The sequence below is a fragment of the Trachemys scripta genome, chromosome 5 (assembly GCF_013100865.1).
Source record: "Trachemys scripta elegans isolate TJP31775 chromosome 5, CAS_Tse_1.0, whole genome shotgun sequence".
In the NCBI taxonomy this organism is placed as follows: domain Eukaryota; kingdom Metazoa; phylum Chordata; order Testudines; family Emydidae; genus Trachemys; species Trachemys scripta.
The window spans coordinates 110,613,908-110,628,440 of record NC_048302.1 but is presented as its reverse complement, the minus strand read 5'-3'; the positions used below and the strand labels follow the sequence as shown (position 1 = coordinate 110,628,440).

General features: G+C 46.8%; 1 protein-coding gene across 2 annotated transcripts in view; it reads right to left on the bottom strand.

Moving 5' to 3' along the window:
• Positions 1–10,885: 10,885 nt before the first annotated feature.
• FBXL5 (F-box and leucine rich repeat protein 5) overlaps positions 10,886–14,533 on the bottom strand; it is a 56,295-nt gene continuing 52,647 nt past the window's right edge. For both annotated transcript variants that reach the window (XM_034770964.1, XM_034770963.1), the window contains exon 11: positions 10,886–11,981. In XM_034770964.1, coding sequence (XP_034626855.1) covers positions 11,905–11,981 — 77 coding nt within the window. In that variant the 3' untranslated portion in view covers positions 10,886–11,904. The remainder of the gene's footprint in view (positions 11,982–14,533) is intronic.

Here is a 14,533-nt window from a genome sequence, read left to right as displayed (position 1 = left end):
CGGGTCTAGGGATGGAACAACAGAGGACAGGGACACCATGTGGAATTTGCAACGAACCAGGAACTGGTTGAGATTCCGCAGATTGAAGATGGGCCGGAGCCTACCCTTCTCCTTCAAGATGAGGAAATATCTGGAATAAAATCCCTTGGCCTGGAATTCCTGAGGTACCGTCTCCACAGCTCCCAGGGAGAGGAGGCACGCTACCTCCCAGCCTAGAAGGAGGGCATGCTCCGGGTCCCCAGCCGGCTCCTGGGATGGAGGATGGCAGGGAGGGGGCGAAACGAACTGCAACCTGTACCCCTGGGAGATGGTGCTGAGGACCCATCAGTCCAAGATTATAGGTACCATTGTGGCCAGAAGGCAGATAAATGGTTGGCAAAATTCAACTATTAATGGGGGGTTCCCTGGCAACAGGCCCTGTGACCCCCCGGAACGAGACAAAAAACACCTCTTCCCTGGCCTCTTGCCCTTCGAGGGGCCAGGACGTGGGGCCGAACGGGATTGGTGATGGGATCTACGCCTCTGCTCCCTCTGTCTTTTAGACGGGAACTCGTATCTGCCCCGAGCCGGGGGAGCTGAGGTTTGAGGCCTGAGCTTGTCCTTGGGGGGGGGGGGGGGGGGGGGGGGGAGGGGGGGAGGGCTGGGGAACGACATACAGGCATAGTGTCTGCAGGGAATCCTTCATCCCATGCAGACGCATGTCCGTCTGGTCCGCGAACAGGGCCCTCCCGTCGACCGGCAGGTCCTGCATGATGGACTGGGACTCCACGGACAGCCCCAACACCGAGAGCCATACCGTCCTTCGCATGGAGATGGCCAAAGCCATCGAACGAGCGTTTGTGTCCACTGCATCGGAAGCCACCTGGAGAGCTGCTTTGGCCACCGCCGACCCCTTGTCGACCAAGGCCCGGAACTCCTTCTTGTCCTTGTCCTGAAGGAGAGGTTCAAACTTTGGGAGGGACCCCCACAGATTAAAATCATAGTGGCTCAGTAGCGCCTGGTGGTTAGCTACTCTGAGCTGGAAACTTGCTGAGGAATAAACCTTTTTTCCAAAGGTGTCAAGTCTCCTAGCGTCTTTGTCCTTGGGGGTGGGCGCGGGCTGGCCATGTCTCTCACGGAGGTGAATGGACTCTACCAGCAGAGAGTTCAGGGCCGGGTAGGTGTAAGGGTATTCGTACCCCTTTGTGGGCACAAAATACTTCCTCTCGGCCTTCTTAGAAATGGGCCCCAGGGAGGCCGGGGTCTGCCAAAGGCCAGTGGAAATACTGGCCACCCCTTGGTGCAGAGGAAGGACCACACGGCCTGGTGCCGAAGAGGTCAGGACATTGAATAAGGGTCCGAGGGCTCCTGCATCTCCTCGGCCTGGAGCTGGAGGTTCGACGCCACCCTTCTAAGCAGCTCCTGGTGAGCCTTAAAGTCCTCCTGAGAGATGGGAGGGGGCACCACAATGGACTCGTCCGGCGCCAAGGAGGCAGCTGGCACCGTGCCTTCAATGTCCAACGGCACCGTTGGGTCGAACTCCGGACCCGGTGGTTCGGTGCCTGCAGTCTGGTCATGGTGCCGAGGCGTAGACGGCGAGTGAGCCTGAGAGAGCCCGGCCACGGAGTGGGGTCTCGACGGTGCGGGTGCCTGGGGCCACGGTGCCCACTGGCACCATTGTCCTTGACAAGGCACCCCCTGCCACAGAGATGGGGGGGGGCCGGCAGAGCCGCTTGCTCCTGTGGTGCGGAGCAGCCCAGAGAGGGGCGGCTGGGCGCCGACGCTGAGATCATCGACTAGCACATGGTGCCATACGATTGGCTGGAACAGTCCCAGCCATGACATCTCCTGCCCTGAGATTTCGACCATGATGATGAGAGGTAAAGCTCCGAGGTGCTGTCCCTCGACTCCTGTCGGTGACCATGGCTACAACGCCGCGGTACGGGGGACGCCTGGGATGCACTCCGAGTGCGGCGTCTATCGTGGTGGGCGCTGGAGTAAGAGTGCTGGTGCTGTCAGCGTCGCGACCTGTTCCTCTCACTCTGGTTAGAAGAGGAATGGCGTAACCTCTTATCCCAGCGGCTACGGTCCCTGCAACTGGAGGAGTTAGACTCACTCCCAGAAGATCCGGCTTCAAGGCAGGGCCAGGGTGGAAGTGTGTCACGGGCTTCAGGCAGGGCCTTCAACCTGGGAAGGCACCTCGGTCTCCGATGCCTCTGGGGAGGGCTGATGTGTGCCCAAGGGCGGCTTCCCTCAGGACCAGGGATCCGAATGAGGTGGCGCTCCCGGCACCGGTAGGGCTAGGATGTCGCGCATGGCCTGGGCTGCTTCTGGTGTCAAAGGCATCCTCACTTCAGGAGAGGCTCGCGCTCCACTCAGCCCGAGTCGGAGGTCTAGTTCCCGACAGGGATAGTGGGCTACCCAACTCGGGTCTGGACTCACCCCTTTCCTTATTTCGACGCCGCTGAGTCTTCCCTTGCTTCTTAGCCGGGGAGTGGTGCCGACTGGTAGATGGTGCCTTACTGCGCACCAAAGACACAGTGCCCGGCGGCAGGTCGACGCGTCGGTGCCAGGGCTAGTGCCGACTCTGTAAGAAGGGTCTTACAGAGTCGGATCTCATGTTCTCGCTTCGTCCAAACGTAAGCAGATCTTACAACACTCACTAACGTGAGCCTCGCCTAGACAGCGAAGACACTGGGAGCATGGATCGCTTCTGGGAATAGAATTGCAACAGGACTCACACGACTTGAAGCCTGGGCCACAGGGCATGCCCTGAGCCAGGCTAAGAACTAGAGAAACTGTTCACTCACGAATGGGATACCACTAAGGTTATAAGCGCTGCAGCCAAGGCTGGAGCAGAAGTTCCAACTACCTTCACTGGCAGCAAGAAGGAACTGAGGGTGGGGGGAGCACGCAGCCCCGTGTGGCATGATATACAGGTGCCACTCCAGGAGTTGCAGCGGTGCTCCCCCAGTACGAGTACTGCTAAGGGAAAAACTTCCGGCACCGGTGCTCGGGGCGAGCATGCACACCTATAGTGGAATACACATGAGCAATCACTCGAAGAACAACTTAATGCCATCACCAAGTTCGATGCAAACCCCATGCCTAGGCCTGATGAGCTCCTAGATACACAGGAGGAGCTTGTTATCTCACTACTAGGGAATCTCACCCAGGGCTACTGGCAAGTGACTTTGGATCCAGCTGCCAACCTGAAATCTGCTTTTATCACCTGGCTGCGGCTATATGAGTTTTTGGACCTACTTTTTGGCCTAAAGGGGGCATCTGCAACCTTCCAGCGCATGGTGTACCAGTTACTCAAGGAGATGGAGAATTTTGCCCTGATGTATATTAATATTTGTTTTTAGCCAGACGTGTCCCAAGTTAAACAAGTGCTGGACCAGCTCCAGGATGCAGGACTGACTATAAAAGCTAGGATGTGCAAGGTGGGGATGGTAGAGGTATACCTGGGCCACAAGCTGGGGAGCAGCTGCCTAAAGCCAGAGGCGGTCAAGCTGGAGGTGATCAGAGATCGGCCTGCTTCCCCCATTAAGGAACAGGTGCAGACCCTTACTAGGAGGATGGGGTACTACTAGAGAATCATGCCCCATGTGCACTCCATAACCCCCATCACTGTCATATACCAATACTGTGAGTACCAGTTTCCCTGTGTACTGCACCAATATTTCAGTAGCAGGAATTGTGTGAGACTGTTGCTGAGGCCCTCGGAGCAGGTGAGGCTGCCCAGCAGTCTGCACCTATGCTATGGCAGTGCCCTTCATAACCTGCCACCCAGGAGGGGGCTGTGACCAGATGACACCTTTTCCCCAGGAAGCAGGATAAAGACAAGGAGGAGCAACACGTGTGGCAGAGGCAGTCTGCTTGGGGGACTGGAAGAATAATCCAGGCCATGTGGCCCAGGCTTCCAGAAAGTCACTGACTTCTGAGATAGCAAACTCTGTTCTATGCTGTGTTCCTGTCGACTAATAAACCTTCTGTTCTACATGCTGGCTGAGAGTCACAGCTGACTGCAGGAGTTGGGGTGCAGGGCCCTCTGGCTTCACCAGGAGCCCCGCCCAGGCGGATGCACTGCAGGAAGCAAAGGGGAGGAGGGGGATGTTGAATGCTCCGAGGTCAGACCCAGGACGGTCAAAGCTGTGTAAGCTTCTTGCCCTGGTGATAATATGCTCAGAGTGGCAGCATAATATACCACAATCCTGACTGGCTTTGTATGGAGTAGTTCCAGAGCATTGGCCCGGTGACCCCGTGACAGAGACTAGTGAACATTTTGGACTTGCGTTTCTCCTTATGCTGTCCTGACTGCATTGACTTAATTGTATTATTTAGTTTGTGAAAGAATCAGGCCCTCAAGCTAGCAAAGAGCCAATATGTTTGCCCTTTTAATAGTTGTTTTGTATACAAAAGCTACTGCTAAGCATGGAATTATGGCATCTTTCACACAAAAATGGCAACTGAAGAGAGAGTTCTGCTGTAACTTTCTTATGACACCTATTTCAAGAGTGATCTGTATATTAATTTGTATCTATGATAGAAAAGAACTGTGTGTAAGTTGCTTTTTTCTAGCATTGTGTTTCATAATAAAAGCTAATTGAGAAGTATCTTTGTACATTCCCAGCTCTTTAGTAGTCACTTCACCATGAGCAAAGATGAAGTCTGCAGCTGTCACTGGACACAAGAAATAAAAATCATGATTACAAATTTAAGGTTGTTACAAAAAACAACTTGAGTCTCATTTCCCCATCTGCACTCGTACAGGGGTTTGTTAATGCCAACATCATCATTACAAAATGAGGGTTACTTACCTGTTCTTAGAAATGGCTCTGCACATCCCGCCTACGGTGCGGTGCCCTGCACCTTCTTCTGGCAGAGGCAGCTTGAGCACTTCTATGGCCTCACCCTCTCACTTATGTTCTGAGGGCCAGGCTACAAAGAGGACAGAGTACCCTTATCCCATCAGTTTCTTCCACTGCAAATCCAGAGACACAGAACAAGCAATACTCTCCCACAGGGGAAGGCAGGTGGGAAGTAGGAATAGACAGAGCCCTCTTGAAGAGTAATCTACATTTCTTCTTTGAGTGGTTCTGCATATTCCCACTTATGGAACACTAATAAGCTGTTCTAAAAACTCACCTGAAAGTAGAAACAGAGTCCTAGATACTGGAGCACCACCTTGCCAGAGCCTAGTGTTTAGTGAAGGTATGCACTGAAATCCACGTTGCAACTCTGATGGCTAAAGACAGGAAAAGGAAGTAGCCTCTCATCGAATGTGTATGAATCACAGCAAGTACAGGAACTTTTGCTAGCGTGTAACATTCAGCAACACAGAGTTTAATTCATTGTAGAACAGTCTGGGGGGAGGGGCGGGGAGAGGGGAACCATATAACCCAAGTCATTTTTAATCAATTCAACTGTTTATCTTATGCTAACAAAAACTTAAGTGGACAGAACTGAGGCAAGAGCCTTTCTGGGATCCAATTTATGAAAGATTCCCCTTTATTAGAGTGCAGTTTGGGGGGGGGGGGAGGGGCGGCGCGATCTCAGACACCACCTCAAGAAAGAATCTGGGACCGGCTCTTAGAACTACACTGTGCTTGTGAATGGGAAATGAGCCATATGTGCACTTAACTCATTCTCCTGTCTGCTGACAGCAATAATGAAGGCCATTCTGAGAGAAAAAGCACACACTCGGACAGGGGTTTGAAGGGTGATTTCATCAACATAGCCAAAACTAAGTTAAGGTCCCAAGGCAGGCATGGGCTCTCTTAACTGAACCATGAACAAACAAGTCTACCATCTACAAGCATGTAATACACAACTGGCTGCCAAGTAAACACTTAATGATCAGTTAGATAATCCCTGATTCTTCAAGTGAAATAAATAGTTCAGAACACTAGGAATGGAAGCCGATACAGGCAATAAGAACTTCTCTTCATCCATGCCTGAAAGCAGGACCACTTCAGCTGGTAAGTTCCTAGTGGACTACTTTCTAGAGTGAACAAGTATGTCTTGCATAGATGAGGTACATGACCTCTTCAAGAGCAGACAAAGCCAAGTCTGGTCACCCACACTGTCAGGCAGAGATGTGGGTCCAGATGAAAGCTTCTGCCCTCCTGCTGTGACAACATATCTGGAGACCACCAGACAGTTGCAGGAGATGCTGGTGTGGCCAAGCCCGGACAATGAGACTCATCCTTGCTCTGGCCTGGTGTCTCTTCCGCACTAAAGTGTACACATCAGCTCCTTCCCCCAACCCAGAAGGAAGGCATCTGACTCAAACTGACTGTCCCTGCCTTCTCTAGGACAGAAGAGGCAACACTTCTTGTTGGACTTGTGAACAGATCCACATCTGGTTGACCCCAGTTGGAAAACATAGCCTGAACCAACTGATCCTTTAGGGACCATGAATGATGTGTCTGAAGTCACTGTCCAGGATGGGAATGGGGATTGAATAGTACCTCACTGAGTACATTCATTCTGACTAACCACCAGTCTAGAGCAGCTATGATATTCTGAGGCATGGTGATCAAATGAAGACTGTCCCCGCTTGGCCTGTAGAACTGGTATATCTATTTTGCAGACAGGCAAAGTCATGTAGGTAGGGCTGCCATGAGACTCAAAGAATTTTACTCTCTGAGTGGGACATCACTGAATCTTTAATAGGTAATGGCTCCTTTTGAAAAATCTTCTGGCAGGAAAGCTCTCCCCTCAACTGAGTCCAATACAGTGCCAATGAAGGGAATCCTTTGTGCAGGACACACAAGATTGACTTTGGCTCCTCCTCATCCGCCCAAAGATCTGTAGAGATTGGTTGTAGACACACTATGGCTTAACAGCACACCAGCCTTCAGTAGCCAGTCTACACAGAGGTACACAAAAATACCCTGATTCTTCAGGTGAGTCACTACCACAGAGACAAACATCGTAAAAACACTGGGAACTGTGGAGAGGCAGAGTGGGAGCACCTTGGACTGAAATGGTGTCCAGCCACCACAAATGGAAGGTACTTGTGATGATTTTGGTAAATCGATATATGAAAATACATGTTCTTTAGATTAGCAGTTCTCAAACTAGGGTCCTCAGAGACTACACGGGTTGCATTTCTCCCCCCACAACCCAGACAGGTGATGCTTCCTGCCCAAACCAACTCCACCCTGACTCATCTCAGTGGGCCACCCAGCCTGTCTGGGTTAGGGCTGGGGTGCAACCAAAAAGTGCAGCATCGCTGCAGAAGAGAGATCTACCCCTGCCTCACACCCAATGTCTCAATAAACGGCAGCAGCTTGTTAAGGAGACACAACATTGCTATGCCCTGCTACATCAGCACTTCAGGGAGGAGGGCCTAGCATGAGAGAAGGCAACCTTCTGATCACCAAGGTGTTGCAGAACCTGACCTTAGCTGTGCTTCCAGTTTCTTGGTCGCAGTGCTAGGTCCGAGTCCCCATGGGGACTGGGTAACAGGAGGACAGGAGAGCAGCGCTTGATGCCTTACAGCACAGCTCCAATTTGGGATTGTTTCAGTTAAGAGAGCCTGGCACATGGGGCCTAACCCAAAGGTCTTTCTCCTTCCGCGCTCTGCTTCCTCTCTGAGCAGTGTACACATCAGGCAGATGAGGGTTACACACTGCACAGCTAGTCCCATTCTTGCTCAACCTGAACAGAGAAGGGATTATGGTGGCTAGAGTCAACGTATGGAACCCAATCTTCTGAATATGCTTGAATAAGTCCTGTAAGTCTAATATATGCTGAGCAACACACCCCATTGCACAAGAAAATAGGAGTAAAAATCCTGACCCTACAAGTATTCAGGCACTGCCCCGACTGGTTGTATCAGAAGCAATTTTTCCACTTCTGAATCGCTTCATGAGAATGGTCCCTGAAGAGGGAAGGGTAGGGGAAACTAGGGGAAAGTAATCTTTCAAGTTGTATAGCACAGCTCCTTTCAACGATCTCTAGGACCCATTGATCATAGGTAATCTGCCTCTATGTGCTGATGACGTAGGCTAGCCTGTTTCCAAATAAAAGCATGCATCAGTCCTGACTGACCAGTTCTTGATTCCAGCTCATCTTGTTGCCTCACAAAGAGGATGCTGATGATGAAGCAGGTTGTTTAGGTTTAGACCTGGGTTTAAAATGCCATACTGACTCAGACTGCACGTAGGACTGCCTCTAATACTAGTAGGTAGAAGAGGGCCTCCTTACAGATGGAATTAAACACAAAGAACGAGCAGTCAATCTTCAGTTTTTCCCCCAACAACTCATCTGTCTTTTCGTTAAATAGTCCCTCCCCTTCAAAGGGGAGATCCTCTAACATAAAGCTAGTGTCCACAATTAAGGATGAGGAATGGAGCCATACGTGCCTCCTAACTATCATAGTATATGCTAACACAAAGTGTCAAAGGAGGCCCTCAGGGAATGCTTAGCTACCTTTTGACCATCTACTAAAATGGCACTAGCCAACTTTCTTCTGTCTAGCAAGTCTTATAAAAATAACGTCATTTTTTCCCCATAGACTGAACTGATAATGGGCCATGACCGCTTGGTAATTCACCACCCTACTAGCGAGGGACAAGAAAAAGAACACTTTTCTCCCCAAGTTCATCTTATTTTGCCCTCTTTATCTGCTGGTGCTCACTCTGTCTGCCCAGATCTTGCCCTTTTCCTGGCAACAGCTACCACCAAGGAATTGCACACAAGAGGAGTGTGAAAATAAGAAAAAACTTCAAAGATTGTCTGAAACAGTTTATTCACTGTTCTGGAGAAAGGTGGACAGGATGCAGTACGGAACCACACGTATTTACCCAACTGTAGCAGTCCATCCAAGATGGGTAGGAATATCCTACTCACAGTTATTGCACTGAGGATACTGAATACTGATTGAGAAGGCTCTTCCACAGTCACTACAGGTAGATTCAAGGTGGAGACTATGAGGTCCATCTGATCATGGAACTCATGGCATCCTTGGATAGAGAGGAGGTTGAAGTTACCTCCCATATTTGTTGGGTGATAGGGCTGGTTCATAATTAGCGTCTGTCCGCTCCTGTTCAAAAAGCGGAGCAACTTCTTCGTACTCTCCCCTGGGGGAAATTTCAGGCTTCACTGCCTGTAGCATCAGCAGAACCTGAAGAGCTGAAACTGAGGGTCTCTGGCATGTTGGGACCTTAGCAGATGAAAGTTCATCCATAGAGAGGATACTTGAAGTATTCAACTGTGATGGCTCCCAGGACAGCAACTGGGGTTCGGGAACATGCTGCGTGTGAGAGGTCCAAACCATGGCTTGAATGACACCACTAGTCTCTCTCTCACTCTTGGTGAAAGTCTGGATCTGAGACAGTGAACCCGGGACAACAGATCTGCTGCCGGATATGGGGAATTGGCTCCTCATGGAGACCCTAAAGGGCTCTTAGGAGGAGGCAGCATAGGAGGATCTGTGAAACGGTCCCTCCCACCTTCTATCCTTTTCTTCCTGACAGGTGATGAGGAAAAGGATCTCTGGAGTTGGGGAAGCATGTCTCCGCTTAGAACTTCTGCATTTCACACTTGGCTCTGATACCTGCAGTGGCATAGAGAGGTGAACCTGGGCTGTCATGGTGACAGAACTCTCTAGAACTGAAGAAGCAGTTGGAATTGGCACAGCAGCCAAAACAGGAACTGACAGCAGGCCCAATAATTGAGACAACACCAGATCCAATGCTGTACTCAAGTCCATCTCCATTATTACTAATGCTGAGAATGGAACTGGTCTGCATTTTGGGGCTGTGAACATCCTTGTGCATATCAGACAGATACCATAGCTCTGATGCACAGGAACCAGCAAGGCTAATGGTGGCTGCTTTGTCCTTATGTCTCTCTCTCTTTGGTGCCATGATGATCAGCATTGACGATCCCAGTTCTGACCCAGTACTGTAATACATCCTCCTAGATCTGAAGTGGGTGTTGACGTTAACTCTGGTCCTGCAGCTACAGGTTTTCTTCTAGGATCAGAAAGCTGTGAGGCATGAGATATGGTACTGGCTAGGGTGAACAAACTGTCTTTCAACCTCTTCTCCAGAACCAAGGCAATGGTATCTTACCACTTGGCCCTCTGTTTGGCTATGTGTGGCCTCAGAGACTTAACAGATGGAATCATAAGGGACTGATCCAGTCCTAATAGGCAATGTGGCCTATTGGAACTCTTTGGTCCTTTGCTGCTGGAGGCCAAAGGGGCTGAAACTGGACTTTTCGACACTGCAGATTTACCTCCTGGCTTGCCACTAAATTACTATATAGACAAGACTTTAGAGGCTCCAACTGAGATAAATGCCTTATTGTGCCAGTCAGTGTGTGTCCTGGGCCTGAGGAGCACATTCTGGATAAACATGACTGAGAACAGGTGGGAGGGGGAAAAACAGAAGCACGCGAGCTGATTTTCAGTGGTACTCACACTGCCTGGGTCCTGGCCACCGGTCCAGGGGGCTTTGCATTTTAATTTAATTTTAAATGAAGCTTCTTAAACATTTTAAAAACCTTATTTACTTTACAAACAAAAAATAGTTTAGTTATATATTATAGACTTATAGAAAGATCTTATAAAAACGTTAAAATGTATTACTGGCACACGAAACCTTAAATTAGAGTGAATAAATGAAGACTCGGCACCCCACGTATGAAAGGTTGCCGACCCCTGCACTAGACACACTGACTCCTTGGAAATTTCTGCCTGCCAGCACCAAGGAATTATTAAATCATCGCTCCACCTACCTACATTTAACAATTTAACATGTGACTTTAATGAAGAAGTCAAAGTAACCTCCGTTCACTTTATTTGAACTGCTGGGTGGGTGGGTGGGTGGGTGGAGGGGAAGGACTTCCTTCAAATCTTGAGTACTAGTAACACGCAGTAAGTAAATACAGAACATAAAGATAGTGTATTTATTAATCTTTTCCTGTAACACATTAATAAAAATGTATAGATCTTGTTTCTAACAGAAGATTTGGTTCCTAACCTCACTCCAATGTACGCTTGTCAGCAATTGGATTCCCTGCATTCCAATCAAAGTGGATTATTCATCACCGTCAAAGTCCTCAAAGCTTTGTTTATTTTTACATTTGTTCATATGGTTAAAAATTTAATTTTGAAAATCCCTTTCAAAAATTCAGCATCTTAACAGGTTTTATAATGGGAGATGATGTGGGGTCCCATGGGGTTGCTCTGTAAATACAGTACATATACAAATGATTTGTGGAGCCCACTACATAAAGTGGGCAGTATTCATTGACCTGACAACACTGTACATTTTGAAATTATATATATTTTGAATGCTAAGTAAAACTGTGGTGTCAATGGGAATGTTTTATTTGAATATACTTTTCAAGCCCAAATAGCCCCCCCACCCAAAAAAAATGCTATAGGAAAGAGCATCTTTCCTTCATTTTGCAGAATAAAGGAAGGATTTTGGGAAATGGGAAGAAACAACACATCTAAAGATGTACATCATCAAAATGCAAAAAAATACATTTCAAATTATTTGTAAAGCTTTATATTGTACTTGGGGGATTTAAAAAATAAAAGTCAGTAAGTCCCACTCAATACAAAATAATCCAATGAACAAAATATAAGTGCCAAACTTTGAGAAAAGTGGCATTGTGGAAAAAAAAAAAAAATCTGATGAGCATTTCCCCATCCCCCATACATTAAGTAAAATAAAACCCAACACCTTTCAAACCAAAATGAAACTTGAGAGATTGTTACAACACTGTACAGTTTACTCAGAATTAAGATTTTAAGTTGTGGGGCGAGGGTGGGGCTAGTAGAATAAATCACACTCCAAAAGGGATCGTTAACACAATATGTGGACTGTAAGTAAAGTGCATGAAAGGAAGCCTGCTCAGCTAAATGAAGTAGACTGAAAGATCAGAAGTCAAGGGTCATTCACCAGAGCGGCAGCAGGCCCGAAAACCACACTGCAAGTTCTGGCATCCACTGGCGGTTTCAGCATGAGGACCTGCATAAAAACAGAACAAATGTGAAAGGAGGAAAACAGGGCTTTGTTCATCTTTAGGACTGCCCTGGCAACCTGGTTATTTATAAATTAGCTAATTTTGCACCAAGGAATGTAGGTTTAGAATTGAAGAATTCTGAAAAAATCTTCATCAGTATCCCTGTGTAAATGCATCCCACTGAATACTTAGGATTTTCCACTGGAAAATCTTCACACAATAAATTTGGCCGGTGCCTTAGTCCCATCCAAATAACATACACTCAGAGATCACAAATTGCAGGCTGAAATGTGCAACATTTTCAGATCAGCAAATTTAATAATATCCATTCTGCCAAAAACTAGCAGTCAGGAGTGGGATATTTTCAGAATGCACATTTAACCTCCATTTTTAAATCGCTCAGGCAGCTTTGTTAACCTTGTGGCACTATACAAATACACATTATTCAAAACTTCTATTTATGTGGATGCAGTTTTTAGCCTGGAACTTTTTCTGGGAAATGCTTCCATAATTAGCTAGACCTCTGAATTCTCACTAGAAATTCAAGACCATATAGAAAGCATCTTCACCCTTTAGAACACTTTTAGATCATGATTTTTTTCCCCAAACAAAGTATACAGAAGATCATTTGCAAATTACATTTAATTTTTTTAAAGAAAAAAAAAAAAAAAAACACTAGGGCACTGTCAGAATGCAAAAATAAATTGAAAATATATCCCTGGTCTACTTCAATAACTTAAAAAACTTGAAATGTAGCTTTACCCAACTTTGAAGGAAAAACAATCTTATAGCTAACATATAAACATATGTAGTCATACAAAAACTGTAGAATAAAAAGATGCAAACCAGGAGTACTGTGGATCTTAATAGATTTTCAGATTGATCCCCACACACAAAAGAAGCTGTCATTTGTTCATAAGTTATACATTTTGATCTCTCTCATGCAGAAGTTGCATGAACTCAGACAGGAAACACTACTACTGAAATTCTACCAAACATCACTTACTTTCACTTACCGTTACACCTTTAAATTAAAATATTAAAAATAGCATATAAACACAAAGTAATCTGACTGCATTACCTTTCACACTACAGGATTTCATCTGATCTGGCTGTATTCTTTTATTTTACCCTTTCAGAGACATGTACATTTTTTCCCCCACTGAGATTCACTTAAGCCTGGCTTCCAACATAATGCAACCACACACGTTCAGTTTAAATAGTGTGAGATTGTGCAAAGCTCTCCAGAACAACCCACCTCTTCCCCTCAATACACTGAAAATACAAACAAAAACACAAGACATCATGTATTTTTAATACATTTTAGAATGTGATTACAGTCAGAAAAGTTATGCACCGACAACAGCATTTGAGTATCTCTGGCACCATTTGTTCTCAAGCAGTAACTTAAAGTCAAAAGTAATGAATTTCCAAGTAAAATGATTTCTGTAGTTTCCAGTACTGAAAGCAAAACCTGGTGTCTGGAAATCTGTTTTCTGCTTCATACTGCACACAAACAAGCAAGAATCTGGAGTAAAGAGTTTAGCTAGCAATTTTATTCATGCATAAGGCAGAATAAAATCCACCTGACATGTCTGCAGGATACTGGCTCCATGGTGCTGAAAACAAAAACTTGTGTTCATCAACAAACAACAGGTATCACTGGGAAGACAATGACCTGAAAAGGTAAAATGACAAAGTGCCATTTTACAGTAAATGTTTCTGATCAACTTTCTAATCACTGTGCCATATTTTGACCTTTGAGTCTTAAGCACTGAATGTGAGGGACCCTCTAGCTTTTAGCAGTGGAGGAGCGAAGCTTCTGGATAGTTGGTCTGGGGAAGAAGAGAATATATTATGGGCAGCAACACCTTTAAAATATGTACCCACTGCTTTCCTGCTACTGCCCAAAGGTAAAGTCTGTGGCCACCCAAAGCCACACATTTTAGAAAAATCTCTGAACCACAACCATTACTGCTAGACCTCGTCTGAGAGAATGTGACCAGAACCACAGGATTCCAGGTGAGACCATACCATTAGTTTATAAAATGACTTTTTATAAACTATAAACACTTTCAATATTGTTTTCCAACCTGTTCTTCATGCATGTTAACACTGCTCGCTTTTGTACCTGAGTGGTTACAGTTAATTTAAAACCCAGCAAATATATGAGGAGTTCCAAGTGTTGTTCCAAAGTACATTATCTTTCACTTGTAAATACGATTTCATCTGATACTGCACTCCCCCATTCTCCTATCTTTGTTAGGTCCCTCTGAAGTTCCTCAAAATCTCCTCTATTCTTAACTAACTTAAATATTGTGTCATCTGAAAATTTTACCACCTCATTATTTTCCAAATCATTAGCAACTATATTAAAAACAAAACTAGTCCCAGTCAGTGGTGGATTAGCCACTGGGGCAACGGGGCCTGTGCCTAGGGCCCCTGGCCAATTGGGGCGACCTCACACCCCACCCAGAGCTGTTGCTGGGGAGCAGGGAAAGCCTCTATGCCCCGATCCCATTTCCCTGGCAGGAGCGCTCGGGGGGGTGGGGGGAGG